The sequence below is a fragment of the Ananas comosus genome, linkage group 7 (genome assembly GCF_001540865.1).
Source record: "Ananas comosus cultivar F153 linkage group 7, ASM154086v1, whole genome shotgun sequence".
NCBI lineage: Eukaryota > Viridiplantae > Streptophyta > Magnoliopsida > Poales > Bromeliaceae > Ananas > Ananas comosus.
In genome coordinates, this window is record NC_033627.1 from 14,000,895 (window position 1) to 14,025,550 (window position 24,656).

A 24,656-nucleotide genomic window follows, 5' to 3' on the forward strand; every position below is an offset into this window, starting at 1 on the left:
AGGCCCGGGCCGAGTCACAATCGAGACCCATGGGCGCTGTTTCTGTACACTTTAAGTGAATTGGTTGCGTATTTCTAACAGCTCGGACTTATGGGATTAATGGTTAGCGCCAACGATCCGACAGCTTCTTCCAAGTTGCATACAATTATTTCGCAAAAAACAGCATGGCCAAAATCCTCCCAGTGGCTCCCTTAACTTTCGTGGACATTAGATATCTATTCAGTGTTGTCGAGCCGTGCCCCGCTTGCCCAAATTAAATATCATTAGTGCTCTTTTAAGTTGCTATCATTGTTGCTCTCTTTAATTTATATGTGTATACGGTGACATGATCTTGTTTTTCATTTCAATGGTGTGATTTGTAGTCTTCTATAATAGAAATCGTCAAATATATACTAAATATGAGGGGAGTACGTGATTAATACAATCACAAGAAATAAGGTACAACAAGTAACAAAGAACATCATAAATATTAATATAATCCTTCAAGTAATGGCTGGCCTTTTTCAATCTAGTAATGTTAATGGAATTTTGATTTCAATTTTAGCGCCAATTGAATGTGGTAATTTGTATCAAAATCTCTTAAAATTAAATATTGCATTCTTAAGTTTATTCAGGGAAACAAGAGAAGTATACCAATTCAAAGGCAAGACAATAGATTTGAGTGTTTTTTTTGAGATAAAGATTAATTACTAGCTATTGCTTCATTCTTTTTTTCTTTTCTTTTTTTTTTTCTAGAAATAAACTTGTCCGACCACCTACGCTAGTGGACAGTTGGTGATCATATATTTGAGCATTGAAAAGAATAAATAAGGTCTGATTTAATTTAGAGTATTCCAATAGAATTCGATATAACTGTGAACATCATTACGATAAAACGTTTAGAATGGAATAACATATTTTATTATATATATATATTTAGTTAATTATTTAGAATAAGATAAATCACCCGATAAATGAAATAATATATTATCTTGTCAATTATAGACGACTAAACTTTTCTTCTTTTTTTTTGAGAAAAAGATAGCGAGCTATCTGCTTCATTCATTGGGGGAAATGAACTAGGCTTACATGGTTGAAGCAGCCAGGGCTTCCAAGAGCCGAAAAAAGCTAAGCAAATAGAAAAGAAAGTAAGGAGAAAGTGAAAAAGAAAAGAAGAAAAAAGTAAAGTAGTGAGCGAGTTTAAGGCATATAGCAGTATGGCTGAGGGGTTGTGGGGAAAGTCTCAGTGAGCGCCAGAAAGCTCGTTCCACGCAGTGATCAGACGATTAACCCGTTCCAGTGAGCGGGAAGGGTCGGGTGATATGTCGTTGAATATAAAATTATTTTGGTCCGTCCAGGCCACCCACCACGTAGCAGCCAAAAAGGTTGTGCGTTTAGTGCTCTTCCCATCCTCACCAAGATTGTTCGCCCACTTCCAAAGACCGGTGACATTCTCCGTGGGCTCTGCGAAGCTCGCTCCTTCCGCATGTTGGTCTACCGTCAAGCAGCGAAATCAAACATTTTGCCCGAACCACACAGAAAAAATTTTATACTGAAAAAATTATTCCAGGATAACTTAATTATTACAACATCCAAACATCACAGCCTTTTACATGATTTTGGTAGCGCCCCCAATTTGTTGTACTCGCCAAGCATTCAAACAAAACATAGAAGAATTAAAGGGATCACTTGATCATCGTTGCAACCAAGAGCTTGAGGCCGAGTATAAGCCCGACAACCACAGGAGTGCTACATCCTATCAGAATCACAACAATCGACAACCATCGGCATCTGTGGGTGAGGATCAGGTGCACGGCGGTCATCGAAGTGATGAGCATCGTGAGAAATGCGAGCAACATGAGCCGTTGGCCCCATCGAAGCTGGTTGAAAGTGAACTGCGCCGGTTCCATCCATGCCCACATGAAGCAGAAGAGCACAGCGAGGGAGCTACACATAGCGATCGTGTTTGAGATCACGAAGACCTTGAAAGCCAGATGTTTCTCGAGGATGGCCGTGCCATAATCCTGGTTGAAGCCGCCCGGCACGGTGAAGTTTGCCGCAAAGGTGACGGTCGCGATGAGTGCAGCGATCAGACTGCATGTGTTAATGCATTGCTCGAAGTATCGCAAGGTCACTTCCTGTTGGAATGTTTCCGAGGCTGCAGCTGGGGGCATGTGCTGCTTGTTACGTTTCTCATTTTCTTTCTTCTTTAGCTCTTTCCGCGCTCTAATCTGGTATATATATACATATATGCAAACAAGTTAGGGATGTTCAGTTAATTTCGAAAAATTTTATAAATATTTTGAGATTTAGGTAATAAATTCAAACCTCTTGTAGTTTCAGACATCTTATCCAAAGCATTGTTAGTACTTATAAAGTTTACATGCCTATTTCAAAATGTGCTACATATATATAATTAAGTTCCATTAATTTTTAAAATATTATCAATAGCAGAGTAACAGTATTTGCCACCTACTTTTTATTCTTTGGATCCCTAATTGGATTTAACGGAGATAGGTGAAATTGTATTTGATCAAGAAGCTAGACAGTAGGTAGTAAACATTATTAATCTACCATCCATATTAAACACTATGCCAAGAATTGAATTAGAATACATTTTAGAATACATGAATACTATTTGCTACCAACTCTCTAATATTTGGATGGCCACTAGCACAACCACCAAAGAGTAAACCCTAGAAATTCAAGTGCTAAAAAGTTGATACCAAAATACTGCTCATGTATCATTTAGGCCCCATTTAGTTTGGGGACAAAGTAGAGATAATGAAAATTATTCTCGTTATTTTTCCAAACAGGATTTTTTTTTTTTGGAAGGGATTATTTATTCCAATCAATCTTTGCTATTCCCGATAATCCCTAGATAGCTTCGGATATATTATTCCATCTTTTCGGTGGAATAATACTATTCAAAAATTTAATTTCAAACTTCATTAATAATATAAAAATTGAAGTAATGTAAATTACGTAGACGTGATATATAACATATTAGATGATTTATTTTTATTATAAAAATTATTAATTATTGTATGTTAATACATATTATTTATATTTAAATGAATAATATGTAAATATTATAATAATTATTATAATAAAATAGACTTAAATATTGTAATAAATTATTTTTATTAAATTTATATTTAAGTAGAATTTTTTAAAATATATTCTTATAATAAATTACTTTAATTAAATCATTTTATAATAAATTTTCTCAAATATTATAAAAATACTTTTATTAAATTTTTTTATAATAAATTATTTTATAAAAAACTATTTTTATTAAAGAATATTTTACATTAAATTCAACAATTACCTTTTTCCACTATCCTCTAATATTATATAAAAGGGAAAACTTCAAAAACCCCCCTTGTGGTTTCGTAGTTTCTTACTTTGCCCCCATGTGGTTTAAAATGTATCAAATTACCTCCCTGTGGTTTCGTTTTTATCTTTTCGGTAGCTTTTTCGTTAATATTTCATTAAATTATATACAAAAAACTTCAGATACCCATTTAGATTTATCAAATATTACTTTAGTACCTTTTAATTTTAACTTTATGACTGATTTAAAAAAAATAAATAAATAAAATTGATAAGAAAAAGAGAAAAAAAAAAAAAACCACAGGGGGGCAAAGTGAGAAACTACGAAACCACATGGGGGTTTTTTGAAGTTTTCCCTATATAAAATTAACATGATCTAGAGCGTTTAAGACTTCTAGAAAATAAATTTTATAATTTTTTAAAATTAGAATAAAATCCATCAAGCGGGCATAAAATGAATGGTGAAAATCGAACGATCTCCTAAAAAAAAAAAAAAATCAGATTCTTTAATTTAAGATCGAACTTAGTGATTTTTGTTTAGATAGTTAATAGAATTTTCTATCAGAGATTTAACTGAGGGGGTGTTTGGCCCTACTTCTAAAAAGTGATTCTAAGCCCAAAAGTGATTTTGAGCTTAGTACAGTGTTTGACAACAAGCGTTGAAAAATCTGATTCTTCTTTTCAGAATCAGAAAACTGATTTTGAAGGACCCAGAATCAGAAGTATAAAAAAACTATTTTTTGAAATCGGATTCTGATTTTAAACTCAAACTTCAAATTTTATTTTAATTTTAGATTCAAAATCTAAATTTAAATTTAATTTTAAATTTTAAATTTTAAACTCATATTTGAATTTTTAAATTTCAACTTTTAAAATTTAAAATTTAAAATTTAGATTTTAAATCTTAAATTTTAAATCTCAAAATTTTAAATTATTTTAAAATAAAATTTAGTAAAAATATTAATATATGCAAATATCAAAATTTTTTATCAAACAGCTTTACAAAATCACTTCAAAAAAATTGTTTTTGTCTAAACTCAGCCAAACATTTTACAGCTTTTATCTAAAATCAATTCTCCAAATCAAAATTAATTATGCACAAATCACTTTTCCAGAATTTAGGCCAAACGGGTCCCTGATTCCAATTCTATTACACTATTAAACTAGCAAGCATCCTATACTAGCAGTTAAAACATGCAATTTTGAGATATTTTGATTGTAAAGTAACGAAAAATTTAAAAATTTAGTTTATAGAAGTTTCAAACGTTCTAAATCAATTTTAATGATATGGATAGTTGACTCGAAAACTGTATAATAAAAAAAAAACTTATATCTATGAAGGCGATCATGCTTATAATAGGATAGTAGCCGGACATATATATATATACAATGAAATTTTTAAAGATTGATCTGTTCTTTTTTATTCTGCACAAAAAGGCCCCGCCTGATTCACTAAATCGTAGGAAGGAAGATTGTGACGTTCTGTTCTAGATGAAACACTGGACTCAAATTTGTATTATGAATAGCTTACGCTAAAAAAGACTTCATTGAGATTCCTCAATTTCAATTTGGGAATATCATATTCATTTTTTTTCCTATGAACAGAAAAAATAGGATGAATCAAAAGAGTTCAGCACCATAAACTTTGTACCTAGCACATCACTTTGATGGACCGGACCCCAGAAACTATTGAAATTAATGTAAGCAATAATGAAGAAAAAAAAGATGAAGAAATAGAATAAATAAAAAAAAGAAAGAAATAAGAAATGAAAAGGGATTGGATTTGATTTGTACTCTGTTTGAAATGCATTTTGTCTATATTGAACCTTATTAAAAATCTGGTAGATCCAAGATTGAATTTGGATAAATAAAAATAAAATTCATATGTGTATAAAGTCTAGGGCAGATTTTCGCATGTATATATATAGGGAGAGAAGCTAATCTCTTCTAATATCTATAGTACCGAGACTCCGGTACTATAGTCTTATTTTCAACCTTAAAATATTCAAATCAACAATCCACATCGTTAAAATCGATCTAGAGTATTTGAAGCTTTAGAAATAAAATTTCTTATTTTTTTCATATAGTTTACTTTATGATCAAATCGTTTCAAAATTGTTAATTTTTCAATGACTACTACAACGAATTTGTAGTTTAATGGTGTTGAAGGATATAAATTTATTTAAATTTTGATAGAAAATATTTTAAACTAACTAAATCAATGTCAGCAGTCTTGATCTCAAATTCAAATGTCCTATCTTTAAATTTTAAAGATAGTTCAACTTTTACTGTTCATTGAACATGATTTACTTACTAAGTAAATAATGTGGAAAAGAAACTAAAATTTTATTCCTAAGAATTTCATATACCCATATTTAATGGTGTGAATTGTTGATTTGGACGCCCTAAGGTCGAAAACAAGACGATATATATATTGGAGCTCCGGTATTATAGATAGTATAGTAGTATCGTTCTATATATAGAGAGAGAACTTGATTATAATACTATTGATTATAATACTAATAATACTATTAATAACACTATTAGTTGCTTGGTGCTATTGACAGCATTGTAGCCGAACCCTCTCTCTAAAGGTGTCCGTGGATCGGGTCGGATCTGGATAGTTAATATATTGTATCCGTATCCTAAAAAGAAATTGATTGGAAAAAAAAATATACCATATCTATTTAATTTCAGATCAGATATAAGCCTGGATACTTAAGTTAATAATATATCTATCAGGTCTATTTGAGTAGGTCTGGACAGTGACGACCTATATACTACCCACTTAAGACCGGGTATGGATCAGTATTTTTTTATAGACTTTATTAAACAATTTATGGATAAACTATAAACCTCCTACTATAAAAATTCGCATTCTAATTAGTTGCACCCAGTCTAATAATATTCATTCAAAAGAAAGATTTAACTTGTAAAGATCTAAAATTAAAAAAATAAAGAGAAAATTAAAAAAGGAAGAAATAGAGCGACTAGGGTTTTTATTAGGATGAAAATATATAGAGATCTTTCGTCTTCATCTATAATTAAGTCCTATTGAAATTGATCCCTCAACTTCAAAATTTTTTTTATTTACTATCGGGTATTTCACCAGATCCTAGTTCGGGTTCGGGTTCGAATTTGGAAGCTCTTCCTGATCCTACCCATTAAAAGGTCAGGTTTAGATTGGATCCAAGTCAGGTATGTGTATAAATATCTAGACCCATACCCAAAACTTTATTGTATAATTTTTTTTTATCCGTATACTATCCATTTTTTATCGAGTCCAGTTCCGGTCTGGTTAGGGTCTAGATCAATTATGGGGTATCGGGTATTTTGGACAGCTTTATCTCTCTCTCTCTCTATTGGCGTTTTGGTTCAAAGTCAGAATCGGAATCAGAATCGGAATCGATATAAGTTGGAATCGAAATTGGAATGACTCATTATCTAATTCTGTTTGGTTCATTACCTGAATTAGAATCGAAATAAATCATTCTCATTGTCGGTATTTGATTCAAGTAAATATAAAAAATATAATCAAATTAATATACTAACTTTATCTTTATAATATATTAATTTAAATTCAAATCAAATATTAAATATTAAATATTAAAAATTTACATCAAAATTTTGAAATAATGTCAAAATTTTAAATCTATTTTTTTAAAAAAAAATTAAACTTTGAAGTTGAATGGATAATTCGAAGTATAAAACTAAATGTCAATTTATTCAAATTCAAACTTAAAATTACAATTTAAATTTTAATTTGAATCCATAAATTTAATTTAAGTTTTAAATAAAATTTGAATAAAATTTTATATAAATTAAAATTTAATTTAAATTTAAATTCATAAGTAGATTCGAAATACTTGATTAAATTTTAAATTTTAATTCAAGTTCAAATTAAAATTTAAAATTTAAAATTTATTTCTAAAATTAAACTCATATTTTAATTAAAAAAGTTGAAAAAATAAATTTAATCCGAATAAATATCCATTCCGTCTGGATTTAACTTTCAATCCGGCCTCCTGGGCCGGATTGAAAAAAAAGGTGATTGGGGAATTTCCATTCCACTCGGGAATTGGAATCGGAATGGAACTCCCGCGTATCAAACATCCACAAACGAATTCGTCCATTCCGATTCCGATTTCAGGGTGAAAAAAAAGCGAACCAAACACGACCTATATATAGAGAAAGCGAGTCCGGCTATGCTGTTTGTAAAAACAATAAGAACTTAGTGCTTATAAGATTTCCGCCGTTAGATCTACCCCTTTGATCATTTTTATCCGTTAGGTGATACTATTTAATCAATCACCCACTTAATTTTAGGAGACCACTATCGTCCTAACCACACATCCCTTAATCCAATGGCCGAAAACTTACATGCACCAATGGCTTAGTACTTTTAAAAGCATAGGAGATCAACTCTTTCTCTATGTGTGTGTATGTGTGTGTGTGTGTAGAGAGAGAGAGAGAGAGGGAGAGAGAGAAAGAAGGAATGCTATGCTTTCAGAAGCGCAGAGGCCTTTACTTTTTCATGTTATTTTTTATGGTAGAAATTTTGAATCGACAATCGCCTTTGTTAGGCTTAATCTAAAGTATTTGAAGTATCTCAAAAATAAATTTTATGGATTTTTTTATATCATTTACCTATTGATTGAAATGGTTCAAAATCAATAATTTTGAATGATTGATGTATATTGTTTGTAAGTTTAACGATGTATAAATATTTAAGTCAAATAAAATTTTAACAGAAAATTTTTAATACTATTTATAGCTACCAAGGTCACTATCTCCAATCTAAATTTTAATATTATGTCATCACTTTTATGAAATTTTAATTTCTAACTGTTGATTTTGAGGCCTTTCAATCGTGAGATAAATTATATTAAAAATCTGCAAAATTTATTTTCTAACTATTTCAAATACTCTATATCAATATTCTAATAGACCTGATCATTAATTAGAAATTTCTATCATCGAAAACGATAAAGGAGCATGGAACATAGCAGACCTATTATGTGTGTGCACATATATATTTATCTGTGTGTGTGTGTGTGTGTGTGTGTATAGAGTTTGTTTTGTGTGCTTTGGAAAGCATGAAGACACCCCTTCTTTTAAACTATTTTTTTACAATGGGATATTCAATTTGACCATTAACTCTATTAAGCATGATCTACACTATTGGAACTATCTCGAAACCAAATTTCATAATTTTTTTATATTATTTGCCAAGTGATTAAAACGTCTCAAAATTAGTTATTTTAATGACAGATGTGATACATTTATAAGTTTAATTGTAAAACAATCCAAAATAGATAAAAATTTAATAAAAATTATTTTACCGTCAAGAGCAGGATTGATACTTCCGATTTGAAATTTAAACCTTCTACCACTATTTTTTATTGAGATGAGATTTTTATTTTCATTTATTTATTTTGAGACTATTCATTCACTAGGAAAATAAAGTCAGAAAAATTAAAAAACTTTGTTTCTAGACAGTTTAAATAGAATAGATCATGTCTGATGTATCAATCATTTTTCAAAATTATTATAAAACTAATCTGAATAGGCATAAAATAGATGTTCAAAATCAAACACCCTTCTGAAAATAAAGGATTGAGTTCTTTAATTCAAAATCTGAGTAATTTATCTTGAGCTAATGACTGGAATTTCCTATCAAAATCTCAATCGATTTTGATTCTTCAACACTTTTAAATAAAAAACGTTGTATATCGGTAAAATTTATCAAGCTTGAGACCTTTTGATCGGTAAGTATACGATGTAAACTAATTATAAAATTTGATTTCTAAAAAGTTCAAACGCCCTAAATCGTCTGTAATAGTATAGATCGTCGATTCAAGAGATATTTATGAATATAAAAATGATTAACATATTTATAAAAGTATAATAACCCGTCTCGCGCTCTATAGATATAGTTAGACAATTAAAAGAATTCTCAAGGAATACTTCACCAAGAGGAGTTAATTTGAATTTCTAAAGAAGTACTTGAATTACTTACCGCATATGTACCAATAATGCCGTGGGATTCTAAGATGCTTCGAGCCGTTTGGCCTTCCCTATTCAGGAGGAACGGATCGATGCTGTTGTCGTTCGACAGTATAAGCGTCGATTGAATCCGGCCCTGCATTGCCGCGAGATGGAGAGGAGTGTTTCCATCATTGTCGGCCTTGTTGATGATCTCTTTCGGCTCGATGTGTCTCAACAAGCACTGCAGCGTCCCGACCTTTCCGCTTTGGACCGCGATGTGGATAGCATTCTTTCCGGTGAAGTCGACTTGTTCTGCAGTGTCGGGGCAGTACTTCAGGATCTCTTCGACGGCAGAGCTGCAGCCGTAAAGGGCGGCTTCGTGCAGTGGAAAGTAGCCATTGTTGTTGCTCAGGTAAGCGAGCTGGGAATTCTCCTTCCAGAGTAGCATTTCGACCATCATCTTGTTGTCTTTCTGGGCCGCGTAGTGAAGGGCGTTATTGCCATACTCGTCGACGGCTTTGAGGAAATCAGTTCTCTTATCTAAAAACATCTCCATGATTTCTATCGGATTGTGAAGAAAAAGAGCAAATGTGTAAGAAATGGACATAGTTTAAATTTGTACAAGACTAGGGACCTGCAAACCTGGTTTCTTACAATATATTGACAAGGTAGTAATTAAATAGGAGAAAAATGCATATATGAAGATACTGGGGTCAATGTTTAGTTACACATAAATTTGCTAGATTGAACTTGCAATCTAAATAATCAAATAGAGCTCTTAAATATTGGCTTAAAGGGGTAGTATTCTATCCTGCACGGGGAGACCAGATTGAATCAAGTCATATTCAAAATGGCATGAAGCTGAATTGAGCTGAGTCATATTCGAAATAGCACAAGGTTGATTGAACCGAGTTACAATCAAGATTCGTGGGTGCTATATCTGTACGCCTTAAGTGAATTGCTTGTATATATTTAACGGCTCGAATTTGTGTAATTAATGGTTAGCACCAATAGTTTGATAGTATCGGAGCCAAAGATCACAAATTCAATTATGTCTTTACGTTTTAAGTAAATTGATTTTATATTTCTAACCGCTAATGCTTAATTTCAAACACCTTATAATTCGTTTAGTATTGACAGCGAAACAGTGGAATATATATGCATTATTAACACATAGGAGAAAAGATTGCTTAAATACAATTTTATTTAAATTCATCAAGCAAAGAATGATAAGATTTTGCTTGTTAGTCAGAACTTCTGAAAAATGTTTCATATTTTGGGATTAATAATACATTATTTTTTGTTAGAAGGGAAACTGAAATGACCCTCCTAGTACCAAAAGATCAGTCTAAAATCTATCTCATCTGAATTTAAGCAAAACTAATTCACGCTGAATTCAAAGTGGAATGTTTTAATAGAGATCTGTGCAGCTGAAAAGCGGAAATAAAAAGTAAAAGCAAAACCAAACAGAGACTTACTGATGTGTCCGCCGAGCACGGCCTGGAAGAGGGGCGACCTGGTCTCAGCCACTACCTGCTGCTCCTCGACCCAGGGATGCGCCACAATCTTCTCCACCACCTTCTCCAGCCCCTCGCGCGACGCGATGTGCAGCGGCGTCTCCTTCCTCTTGTTCATCACGTGCCCCATGCTGGGGTCGGCGTTGAGCAGCCTCACCGCGATCTGCTCGTTCCGGCCGATCACCGCCTCGTGCAGCGCCGTGTCGCCCCGCGCGTTCACCGCCCGCAGCGGGCTCTCGTTATCGTCTTCGACTTCCAGCCACGTCAACGCATAGTTCACCAGGAAGTCGGCGAGCTCCGCATGGCCCGACCGCGCCGCAACGTGCAGCGGGGTGTCGCCGTCGGCGTTCCGCAGCCGCAGCAGCGACTCGTCCTGCTTGAATATCTCCTCCACAAAGGCGCGGTGACCGAGCCGCGCGGCGATGTGCAGCGCGGTCTGACCCTGCACCGTCGTCGACAGTAGGATTTTCGGGTTCTCGTGAATCATCGACCGCAGGCTCTCGACGTTGCCGTTCCTCGCCGCCAGCTGCAATTCGGTACTCATATGCTGATGGTAGCTGCTGGCCATTACGTCAGTGCTGCTGCTGCTGCTGCTGCCTCCTTTTCCTCCTTTTACACGCTACTAACGCGTGATGCACATTTCGCAGATGTAAATACCAAACAGTAAAATATAACTAAAATAATTAAATTCTTAATCTGATTAATAATACTAATAATATAAATAAATACAAAAATTTATGCCAATAGAAAGAGAAATACTTAAGGATTTATTTCAAAGTAGGCCACTATTGAGAGGGTTCATGAACATTTTTACTAATGAATTGCTTACTGTGTTCTCACATGATATCATACTAAACTTGAATTTCATTTGAAGTGTATATTTTTAAGGTTGATTTTGAATGTAAATTTTACAATAAAAATTTTAATTTGAAAGTTGTGTTAATTTGAACCTGAATTTCAAATTTAAGACTGAATTCAAAAGTTGAGATTAAATTTAAAACTTAAATTCAAAATATGAATTTGAATTTAAATTTGTGAATTAAAAATTAAAATTAAAATTAAAAATCAAAATCAGGATTTGATTTTAAAATTTAAATGCAAAATTATAGCTAAATCAGAATTTCTTTTTGGGTAGCGAGTTGAAATGCAAAATTTGGGTTTGAATTGAAATTCATTTTTGCATTTGATCCAAAATTAGAAGTTGAATTCAAAGTTTAAACTTTGAATTTAAATTTGAAGTTGCATTTGAGTACAAAATTCAAATGGAAACCCCATAACCCCAAACCCAGATAGTTTATGGGTGTAAATGGTAAATACAATGGAATATTTGTTAAAATTATATTTGCATTCATATTTAATGCACTAAATATGAGCCCGGATACGGAGATCAAGTGAATATTGAATTTTATAATTATATTTAATTAAAATAAATTTAAATACAATTCAAATTTGAGATGAACAAGGATACATATGAATTCGAATACAATTCCAATTTGAGATGAATAGGGATATATATGAATCGAATTTTTAAGGCTTAAAGTACCTACAATAAGAAATTGTTTGGCACTAGTTTAAAAAATGTTCGCAAATTATAAAATAGTTTTATTTAGGAGCGGCGCTTTAATATATATCTATACTATATATAAAAGCACGTATTTTAAATTTCGGTCTGTTGACAGACCCATTTTTTGGCAGGAAAAAAAATTTGATTTATCTTTCCTTACGAAAAATAAATAAAGTAATGAAACAAACTTTTAATTTCTCTTTATCTCTAAAATAGAAAAAAATATACTCATCCAAATTTTTGCCAACCGAAAGATATCTACTGTAAATCTATGTTTTAATTCAAAATTTATTTAATTTCTTTTTATCTCTAAAATAGAAACAAATTCATGCTTATCTAAATTTTTGCCAGAATATCAATATGTTAAAAAATAGTACTTCTATCCATCTATTTTATAATAAAATTTAAATTTGAGTTTAAATCGTGAATTAAATTTAATTTTTGATTTTTGATTTCAAATCTATCCATCTATTTTATACTAAAATTTAAATTTGATATCGTATATATTTTCTAATAAAATATAATATATAAATTTACAAATATTTTATTCTAAATTAAAAAATATATGATTTACAAATTTTTGTTAATTTAAAATAAATTAAAATAATTATTACGTGCATTTGCACGTACGCTCAACTAGTATATATATATATATATATAATTGTATATATATATATATATATATATATTATATTATACTAGTTGAATGTACACCATATTTATTAAAAAATTTACAATTTTTTAAAAGTAAATTTATTTATTATATACTATTAGAAAATACCTACCATATTTTGTCAACAATAATTATATAGTTTTTTTTATTTTAAAAATTTTATTATATAGATATACATTAAATATTTTTCTGATAAATTTACATATAGTGTAGATATAGATATACATTAAATATAGATATACATTATATATTTTTTAATTCTAATAAATTTAAAATTTAAATAAATATTTTAAACTAAAAGTATCAAAATTAAACAGTTAATATAATAATAAAATATTAGTAGATAGAATAGAGATAATATATATATATATAAGGAGATATTTTTCGGTAGGCAAAAAATTTGGATAAGTATAAATTTTTTTTCTGTTGTAAAAACAAAGAGGAATTAAAAGTTTGTTTAATTCTGTTATTTATTTTATGTAATGAATAGAGAAATTAATTTTTTTTTCCATCAAAAAATGGGTCTGTCGACAGACCGAAATTTGAAATACGTACTTTTATATATAGTATAGATATAGATAGTTGAGTGTACGTACAAATGCATGTAAAAATTAAATATTTAATAATTATTTTAAATTAATATAAAATTATATATCATATTTATTGAAAAATTTATAATATTTTAAGAAATAAATTTATTTATTATATAATATTAGAAAATACTCGTCATATTCTAATAGAAATTTAAATAGTTATTGTCAACAACAATTACATAGTTCTTTTTTTATTTTATAAAATTTATATGTAGTGTAGATATAGATATACATTGAATATTTTTCTAAATTTTTTTATTATGATAAATTTAAAATTTTTATATATAGAGAGAGAGAGAGATAGAGAGAGAGATAAAGAAGAATTAAATAAATTTTGAATGAAAATGTAGATTCACGGTAGATATTCTCCGGTTGGCAAAAATTTGATAAGCATAAAATTTTTTCTGTTGTAGAAATAAAGAGGAATTAAGAGTTTGTTTAATTCTGTTATTTATTTTACACAAGGAAAGAGGAATCAATTTTTTTTTTTCGTAAAAAAATGGGTTTGTCGACAGATCGAAATTTGAAATACGTATTTTTATATATACTAGTAAAATGTACGTGCAAATGCACGTAATAATTATTAGAAAAATTTATATTTTTTTTAAATTATTTTTTAATTTTAGGCCATATTTTATATGATTGCCAAATATGTATCTAAAAAATTTAAAATAATAAATCTGACTATTAAGAAAGATATGCTTTAAATGATAAATAATTAACAATAATCTCTAATGCAAAAATTACTTTTGAAATTAAATAGAAAAATAAAATCTGTTAGGAAATAAATTTTTGAAATTAAATAGAAAAATAAAATCCGTTATCTTAAAAAGAAAATATATTTTGAAATTAAATAGATAATANCGGAAAACGAAAACTTGATCCCAAAAGGCGCGGCTCACAGCGTTGAAAAAATCACGGTCCACGAGAAAACCTGATTCTCGTGGACCGCATGAGTGGTCCAACTGTGGACCACTCACCCACTTTTTCTCTCTCATATATATATATATATATATATATATATATATATATATATATATATATATATATATATATATATATATATATATATATTATTCATCGTTTATTTGTTCATAATGAAAGATTCAGATTAACTTATAGAAACTAATAAGCCTTAAATATTGGGGTGGTACCGGTTACCCCCACGGGGGGGTTAATTTTGTCCCACTATACAAGGAGTGAAGTTACCATATTCTAATCTCTTATATCAAAAATATTTTCTTGCATCTCGAGCATCTTATATTTCGTGGGCCACTAAAATTATAGCTATTCATACCTTCTGTTAATCAAAATAATTCAAGTATTAAATAAAAAATATTAAAAGTTTAAAATATTTAGAATTAAAAGATTAAATAGGATTAGGATAGACTGTTAGTGTTAGTTGGTGCATGATAAATACAAAGACATGGAATACAGATATAATTTTCCAACAACATAGGAAAATTTTAAAAAAAAGGCAAAAAAATGTATGGATAGCCCCCTGTACAATTGCTAAGTGTTAGGTATTCCTCGTACTTATCATTCAAAATATTTAGTCTCTAAACTTTCATATATGTTATATTTTATAATCTCTAGTCACTAAAAAAATCTACTTTTTGCAAAATAATTATTTTTTTTTTTTTGTAAGTTGTCTTAATTACTGTAGTATAATTCAATTAAGCAAGAATGTAGAGGCTTTTTTATATTAAAAAATAATTTTTTAAAAAATAAAAAAACTAAAGTGTAATATTTGTTGAAGTAAAAATATTATAGTACGAAAATTGTATCCAAATTTAACAGTTATTTTGTCAAATGTAATATTTTTAATAACTTTTAACAAAAAATTACAACAAGTATTTAAATTAATAAAATTTTCTAATTTAATCAAGCATAAAAACGTAAATAATGAAAATTCAAAGCTGACACTGCAACTTCGGTTTGTTTACTCTTTTTCTTACTCTTAACTCTACAATTTCCTTTTTCTGAGTCTATGTTGCATTGTTGCCTCACTTTTGTAACTAAGTTCATTATTCTAATAAATGAAGCTAGTAGCTTGCTACTTTTCTTTCAAAAAGAAAAAAAAAATTAAAGCCAATAGGGTAACAACATATAATGGAAATTGAGGGGCCTATAATTGAGGGGGCCTAAATACATTAATTTTACCTAAATTTAATCGAAGAAAGAGATTATTTCTCTGTACCGTTAAAAAAATTAATGAGTTTCATATTTGCCTTTTGTTTTAAATATACTGCTCTAAAGTTTCTCTCTTTCCCCCTCCCCCCTAATATATCCCTATTTTGAGATTTTATTTGAAAAAAAATTGATTTTTAGATGGGTAGATTTCTTTTTCTTTTTGAGAGATAGGTAGCACGCTACCCGCTTCGTTTATTTCATTTAGAAATAAATTTAGCTAGAAATGTAAATTAATTAGGATTCGAACTTGGGTAGATTTCTGCACGGGTAGATTTCTGCACAGATGTTCTTGAGGGCCGGGTAAATGTGAAACTAGGAAGGTGCTAAAAGGCATATAGGCAACTGCCCCTTCAGCCAAAATACAAGCATGACATGCAAACAAACAAATGGATCAGCCTCCAGAAAAGATGATACCTTCAAACTCAGTCTCAAATTGGTCTCTAACAATTACAACAAACATACAATATAAAATGATACTAAAATTTGTTCCTTGAATCAAGAGATTAATTTGACATCATATAAAGAAATTTGTAGGCCTAAAAGCATGCTTACCAGAGTTTTGTGCAATCAAAAATCTCGTACTGAAAGATAGGGCACGGGCTTTATTCATTTGGCGTGGTTTGTGACGATGCGAGCTCCGGCCCGGTCTATTTAAAGCGGAATGAAAGTTTTATTACATGAGAACGGGGATTCTTTGCTTCTATTCCCTGCGTTCCTTTCGATTCTTTACGACGTCCTCCAGAATGGAATAATAGTGGGGCAGTGTTTTTTTCTTTTTTTTCTTTTTTTTTTTTTTGAGAGAGAGAGAGAGAGAGAGAGAGCACGTTACCTGCTTCGTTGTTTTTTTTTTTGAAAAAAAATAGCATACTACCGCTTTATTTATTTAGATTATGAACTCGGCTACAGAATGAGACATCCGGGCCTCAAAAAAATAAAGAAAAAAAAATGAGCTAGTTTGTACAAAATCGGTCCCATTGTTCTTTGAAAGTGCGAATCTTATCCAACATAAAACCCGGTGAGTGTTTTGCTTCCTGAAAAATACGACTATTACGCTCCAACCAGATAACCCACCATGTGGTCACGCTTCGTTTCTTTCATTTAAAAATAAACTTAGCTCGAAATATAAATCAACTAGAATTCGAACTTGGGTCTCAGGTACCAACCACCAAGCCCTTTGCCACTTGCTCTAGGAACGGTTAGTGTTACACCAACTATGAACAGCATTAGGACCTCGTATGTTTTTTTTCTTTTTATTTTTTTGGAGAGATAAAGATAGCAAGCTTCATTTTTTTTTTTTATTCTCAGAATAAAAAAAGTATAATAAACTATACAAGTGAAACAATTAGACATCCAAAAAGCAGATAAAGAAGAAGATTACATAAAAGAAAAGGAGAGAGAGAAAGAGAAAAAGAGAATTTAAAAAAATCACATGGGGTTAAATGTAAAGTGAGAACCACGGATTATTTATTCTTGGCGACGGTCACGTGAATAGTTTTTTGAGGGAGGGAAAAAATAACTTACTATATATCCGCGTTGTATGTTATATAGCTAGTCTGCTTTATTTGGTGTGATTTGCGACAATAGGAAGCCCCGGGTCCGTTTAAAAGTCGAACGAAAGGATTATTATATATATGAGAAACGGTGATAGAATTCTTTGCTTGTATTAATCTCGGCATCTCTTTTGATACTTTACGTACGACGTTCTCCAAGATGGGATGATGCAAACTTTTTATGAACAAATCTAGACTAGTGTTGTAAATCTAAGCTGTGAAAAAGATATAGGAAGAACATAATTTTTTGAAAAAACAAAAGATATTTTTTTTTATCAAAAATGATATATTATATATAGAGAGAGAGAGAAAGCAGGGCTGTTGTGTTTTAGGAGCACGAAGGTCTCTATACTCCTAAGCAGGGCTGTTGTGTTTTTAGGAGCACGAAGGTCTCTATACTCCTAAGCAATTTTAATGATGGAATTTTCAAATTGACGATCGATTTTTTTTTAATCTATAGCGTATTTGATATCTAGAAAATAAATTTTGTCATTTTTTGATATCATTTATCTAGTAATCGAAAGGATTCAAAATTAATGACTAAAAATAAAAATCTAAAAAAAAAATTATGATATAGTACTAAAATTTTCAATCATAAACACTAATCTTGTTTAGATAGTATATAGAATTTTATATCAAAATTTTATCTTATTTGAATATTTCTACAAATTTGAAAATGATGGCAAAATTTTTTATCAAAATTTTATCTAATTTGAATATTTCTGCATCATTAAAATTATTAATTTTGAACTATTTTCTTTCTTTTTTTCTTTTTTTTCTTTTTCTTTGTTTTTTTTTTCTCTCAAAACTAGGAGTATATGTTGTTAAGATTTAGGGAAAACTTCAAATACCCCTCACTTGGTTTCGCACTTTATCACTTTAGTAATTTATGCTTTAAAGTGTACCAATTTAGTACCCTATGATTTCGCACTTTTTCACTTTAATATTATATGATTTAAAGTACGTCAATTTAGTACTATATAGTTTTATTTTTCTCTTTTTGTCGGCTACCCTGTTAATATTTCGTTAAATTATATACAAAAAAACTTTAGATATCCTATCTAGGTTTATCGAATATTTACTTTAGTACTCTTTATTTTTAACTTTGTCGCTGATTTCTTTTTATTCTGTTAATATTTCGTTAAATTATATAGAAAAAACTTCATATATCCTATCTAGGTTTATCGAATATTCACTTTATTACTTTTTAATTTTAATTTTAATTTTGCCACTGATTTAATGAAAAAAATTGATGAATGGATAATAAAAAAAAAAAATCACAAAGTACTAACTTAATACAGTTTAAACCACAGAATACTAAAATGAGAAAGTGCGAAACCACAAAAACTTACTTGATACACTTTAAACCACATAATACTAAAGTAAGAAGTTGTGAAACCACAATGGGGTGCCCTGAGGTTTATGATATTTTTACCATGCATTTATTTGACTCCACTATTTGAGGGATCTCCCACTATGCATCGAACACGCGGCCTCCTCCTCCACCAACACCTTCGACCTCGCCCATCCCCTTCTAATGGCACTCTCCTCCTTCTACTTGATCGGAACCCCCTTCACACGTAGATCGGGAGAGAGGGTTCCACTCACCGTCCTCCTTCTACTTGATTGGAACCCCCTTCACACGTAGATTGGGAGAGAGGGTTCCACTCACCGTCATTATCGTCTTTCTCCTTCTCTAGTGTTAACTCCAATGCGCAAGCCCGAGCGCCACTGCAGTAAGGAGTGATAGCTCGATCGTACTATCTCGTCATTGTCGGCATATGCGGTAGAGGTAGAATTGAAGAGGGGTTGAGATCATCAATGACAAAGGAATGGGAGCCTCTGAGGAAGTATCCGAGGGTTTATGGAAGGGTTTTGGGGCTGCAAATGGAGGAAGAGGTGGTGAGGGAGTGAGACGGGATATGAAGTGGGAGTTAGGAGGTCAAATGTCTAGCCTTTGATTTAGCCCAATAACGATACCATCAGAGCCTGGTATACGGCCCACAGTAATTGAGTGGAGGCCCAACGCTGGGGCAAAAGGCTTGTAGGATGTGCAAATATGTTTTTACATTGATGCAATATCACGCGGCAGTTGGCTGGTATTCTTATCAAAATATTTTTTTTTGAGAGAGAAAGATAGCATGTTATTCGTTTCATTTATTTCATTTTAGAAATAAACTTAGCTGGAAATGTGAATCAACAGATCGCAGATAAAATTTGAGAAATTTTGTGGATCAATTGGTTGAATCTTCCTCAGGTGTGTAGCTACTTATTCTTTAATTGGCCCTTAAGGTATTGACCCGTATTTTCGTACCGATACGAGAGCGGTGCTAAAACTGTAATCGAGATAAAGAGAAGTGTGCGAGAGGGGGTTAAATTGTTAAGCGGGAAGCTTTAAATATCGTGAAGTTGGGGATTCGATCTTGCAAGTATTTGTAAATAACAAGGATTCTTGGATTGCATTTCGCAATAATCGTCTATAATGTGCAAATAGTAGAAAAAAAAGGAAAAGAAAGAAAAAAAGTGGATTGAAGTTCTTATTCCAAGTATATTTTCACCTTGGTATATAAGGAGCTGGTATCTTTCCAATTTGATCTTTTGTTGCTCGAGTTGGTTGATGTTGGAGTACAATGTAATTAATTATGTTTGGATTATCATTTAGTCCTTAATTTGTTCATTATCTGTCGCCGTGTTATTCCACTATGGAAGGAAATTTATATAATGCTTGTCACTGTTAATTGTTTGCAGCTCTTTGTTTAAGAGGTGCAGCACATTAAACATCTGATTATTGTGTGGCTTTACCCTGTTAAACATCTGATTAGGTATTATTGTTAGGATCATCTTCTTTTAACAATAGTTTTAAGAGTCCGGCTATGGTGCTTGTAAAAGCATCGAGTACTTTGTGCTTGTAAATTTTTTACCGTTAGATTTATACTTGATCATTTTCATCCGTTAGATTATACTATTCAACTAACCATTAACTCAACCCTAGAAGGTCCACATCATTCTAACCGCACATTCTTTAATCCAAGGGTCAAAAACTTACAAGTACTAGTGATTTGGTACTTTCAAAAAGTATAAGAGCTCAATTCTAGTTTTAATACTACTAAGTAAATTCAACCTCTCTGTTGGATGGCTCTCCGCTCTAAGAAAAAGAGAAACTTGCTCTTCTAATTTAATCTAAGCTAAAAGGTATTAAGAAAAACTCAAATAAAATATGTTTTTTTTGTAATTTCTAATAAAGTTATTGAAGAAATTGGAAAAGCATTTTTTTTTTAGTGATCAAAATAACATATATAAAAAGGGTTGTTAAACCCTTTCGATGTCATTAAAAATCGTTTTCCGAAAAAATGACATCGTTTTGTCATAAAAAATAACACTACTTTTAAAAATGACATCCCTTTTGTTATAAAAAAATATATTTGTCCTCTTAGTGTGACATTAAATTTTGGTAAAATTAAATCTTCTTCGTTTTCTCCTTTTCGATTCTCTTTAAAGATTTTTCCCAAACAAGGTGTCCTTCCCTTAATGAGATAATATCTACACAACTACACAGGTGAAGTAATAGAGAATCTAAAAAAAAGGGAGAATCAGTTACCTCATTAGCCAGAAGATTAGTATGCACGAAGATTTATAATATTAATGATTTAAGAAAAATTTAACCACCCGAAATACAATAAAATAAAGTAAAAAGTCCCTTGTCGCCCGTAGAAAATTTTTTCTAATTAAAAAGTATAAAATCNCTACAGTAAAAATTTTCATCACAATAAAAAATACTGTTTTGCTACAGTAAAAAAGCCTTTTGCTAAAAATTACTGTAGCTTTCCCAAATTGTTGGGAAAAATATATACAATAAAACTAGTGATTTTTTTTTTACGAAAAGGTTAAAGAAGTTATTGAAATAATCTTTAATGTATTGTTTTTTTTTATAAAACATTATTTTTAAAAAAATTTAAAATATTATTCCAACAAATACTTTATCCAATAATACGTAATTGCAATTTTTTAATCTTAATTGCAATTATGAATATGTTTTATTATTATTATTATTATTATTATTATTTTTTACAACTAGTCCTCCACGTATGCCACCACCGATATAGTAATTAATTAATCAGCCTAATTTTATTAGGCTACATCAATTCCACTAATCAAAAAAGAATTGAGAACGACAACGATATGATCATTTAAAAAAGCGAGGAATAAAATAGATGCATCTATAAAAAAGTCAAAGAACCAATTTTTTGTAAAGAAAACAAAAAAAAAAAAAAAAAAAAAAAAGGTTCTCTCTTCGCTCCAGTCCTAAGCTCGTTATGACGTTTGGATGACTTAATAGCTAATTTTTATAGTTTATAATTTGTATTATCCAGCGGTTAGTAGCCGTTCAAGCCATCTAATTATTGGTATTACAATAAGAGTCTGGTTACCATACTCTTATGAGTATAGATTTCTTTATACTTATAAATTTTCGGTCGTTAGATCTACCTTTTTAACTAGTTTCACTCATTAGATCATACTATTCAACAAACCATCCATTCAACCCTATAGGACCACTATCATTCTAATCAGAGATCACTATCATTCTAACTGCACATTTCTTCATCCAACTCGGAGATCACTATCATTCTAACCGCACATTTCTTCATCCAACGGTCAAAAACTTATAAGCATAAAAATGTCTATACTCATAAGAGTATAGTAACCCTAGCTATATATATATATATATATAGAACTAGGTTGGAATACTATCACCAAGCTATCTGGTGCTGTTAGTTCTTTTAGCCCTTGGATTGAGAAATGTGCGGTTAGGATGATGTGGACCCCCTAGAGTTGAGTGGGTGGTTGGTTAAATAGTATAATCTAACGGGTAAAAATAATCAAAAGGTTAAATCTAATGATGGAAAACTTGGTAGTACCAAATCCTTAGTGCTATCGATAGTATCCCAGCTGGACTATATATATATATATATATATATATATAGACTTAGGCTGGAATGCTAGCTTCCCAGCCAGACTATATGCTAGGGCTACTATACTCTTATGAGTATAGAACCCTTTGTACTCATAAATTTTCGACCGTTGAATGAAGGGATGTGTGGTTAAGATGATAGTGGTCCCTGGTTACGTTAATAGTGGTCCCCTAGGGTTGAATGGATGGTTGGTTGAATAGTATGATCTAACGGGTGAAAATGGTCAACGGAGTAGATCTAACAGTTGAAAACTTATGAGTATAAAGGGGTCTATACTCGTAAGAGTATAGTAGCCCTAGCCTATAGGGCTACTATACTCTTATGAGTATAGAGCCTTTTATACTCATAAGTTTTCGGCTGTTGGATAAAGGAATGTGCGGTTAGGATGATAGTGCTCTCCGGTTAGGATGATAGTGGCCGGTTTCCTAGGGTTGATTGGATGGTTGGTTAAATAGTATGATTTAATGAATGAAAATGGTCAAAAGGTTAGATCTAATAGCCAAAAACTTATAAGTATAAAGGAGACTATACTCATAAGAGTATAGTAGCCGGACTCAATATATATATATATATATATATATATATATATAGTAGGTCTTGTGTGCTATTAGGAGCACGAAATTTATTTTCTAGAAGGTTCAAATACTCTGGATCATATTTAACGGTATGGATCGTCAATTCGGAAGCTCCAACATTGAGAACAACTTATGAGTACGAAGGGTCCACTACTCATAAAAGTATAGTAGCCCAACTCTCTCTCTCTCTCTCTCTCTCTCTCTCTACATATATATATATATATATAGCTAGGCTGGTATACTATCAGTAGCACGGAGGCCTCCGTGCTACCAAGTTGTTTTCAATGATGCGGGTTCCAAATCGACGATCGGCTCCGTTAGACTTGATCTATACTATTAAAAGTATTTGGAAACTAAACTTCATAATTTTTCGGCATTATTTGACTAGTGATCAAAAGGTCTCAAAATTGATAATTTTAATGGTAGATGTGATGCGTTTGTGAATTTAATAGTATAAAACACTCCAATCTGATGAAATCTTTATAGAAATTTTTTTTTCACTATTTAGAGTAAGATCAGTACCTCTGATCTTAAATTCACGTCTTTTACCGTTCATTTTTAGACTACTCGTTTGATGCCGAAAAATTATGAAATTTAGTTTTCAAATACTTTCAATAGTGTAGATCAAATCTAACGGAGCCGATCGTCGATTTGGAAGCTGCATCATTGAAAACAATTTGGTAGCATGGAGGCCTCCGTGCTACCGATAGTATACAAGCATATATATATATATATATATATANGCTAGAATGCTATCGATAGCAAACGGACTCCGTTGCCATCCATTTGTTTTCGATGATGGAGCCTCTGAATTGACGATCGACACCGTTTAACATGATCTATACCACTTAAAGTATTTAGAAATCAAATTTCATACGTTTCCGATATTGTTCTCCTATCCATCGAGTGGACATAAAAATGAACGACTGAAAATGAATATTCTTTAAAAAATAATAATAGGAGTCTTGTAATCAAGATCAAGAGTATAGATCTTGTTTTAAATACTTTAAGGTTTTCTAACAAAAATTCAATTGATTTAGATAACTTTACGCGTTAAATAAGAAAACGCCTCATAATCGACATAAAATACAAAATATTTAAAACCCTTTGATCATTAGACAAATGATGTTAAAGAATTTAAATTTGATTTGTAAATACTTCTAAGTGGTATAGATCATGTTCAACGGTGCGATCGTCGATTTGGGCTCTATTATCAAAAAAAAATGGGTGGCAACGTAGCCCGTTTGCTATCGATAATGATTCTAGCTCAACTCTCTCTCCTCTCTCTCTCTCTCCTCCTCTCTCTCTCTCTCTCTCTTCTCTGTATATATATATATATATATATAGAATTGAGCTCCTATGCTTTTAAAAGTACCAAGTTATTGGTGCTTGTAAGTTTTCGGCCCTTGGATTAAGGGATGTGCGGTTAGGATGATGTGGGCCCCCTAGGGTTGAGTGGGTGGTTGGTTTAATAGTATAATCTAACGGATAAAAATGATCAAAGGCAACCTAGGGTTGAGTGGGTGGTTGGTTGAATAGTATAATCTAGCGGGTAAAAATGATCAAAGAAAGAAATCTAACGATAAAAAATTTACAAGCACCAAATGCTTGGTGCTTTTACAAGCACCATAGCCGGACTCTATATATATATATATATATATATAATTTTTAAGTTTTTTAAGATAAAGGCAGCACGCTATCCGCTTCATTTATTTGGA

At 31.1% G+C, this 24,656-nt stretch overlaps 1 protein-coding gene across 3 annotated transcripts; it reads right to left on the minus strand.

Moving 5' to 3' along the window:
- LOC109712542 (protein ACCELERATED CELL DEATH 6-like) lies at nucleotides 1,525-16,502 on the minus strand. 3 transcript variants are annotated; one of them, XM_020236149.1, is made up of 4 exons: nucleotides 16,396-16,502; nucleotides 10,782-11,439; nucleotides 9,335-9,864; nucleotides 1,525-2,210 (listed from the first exon to the last, which is right to left on the minus strand). In XM_020236149.1, the coding sequence occupies exons 2-4, from the start codon at nucleotides 11,386-11,388 to the stop codon at nucleotides 1,665-1,667; spliced, it is 1,683 nt and encodes a 560-aa protein (XP_020091738.1). In that variant the 5' UTR covers nucleotides 11,389-11,439; nucleotides 16,396-16,502; the 3' UTR covers nucleotides 1,525-1,664. The 3 variants fall into 3 exon arrangements, with proteins under 3 accessions (XP_020091738.1, XP_020091739.1, XP_020091740.1); XM_020236150.1 differs by having other exon boundaries at nucleotides 10,782-11,494; nucleotides 16,396-16,498; XM_020236151.1 differs by having other exon boundaries at nucleotides 10,782-11,442; nucleotides 16,396-16,496.

Excerpts from the sequence above, each read along its gene's own strand:
- LOC109712542 (XM_020236149.1), bottom strand. The coding sequence starts at position 11,388 with ATGGCCAGCAGCTACCATCAGCATATGAGTACCGAATTGCAGCTGGCG. Across the intron at positions 9,865-10,781 it reads CGTGCTCGGCGGACACATCA|AAATCATGGAGATGTTTTTA; the intron begins GTAAGTCTCTGT and ends ACAATCCGATAG. Across the intron at positions 2,211-9,334 it reads GCATTATTGGTACATATGCG|ATTAGAGCGCGGAAAGAGCT; the intron begins GTAAGTAATTCA and ends TATATATACCAG.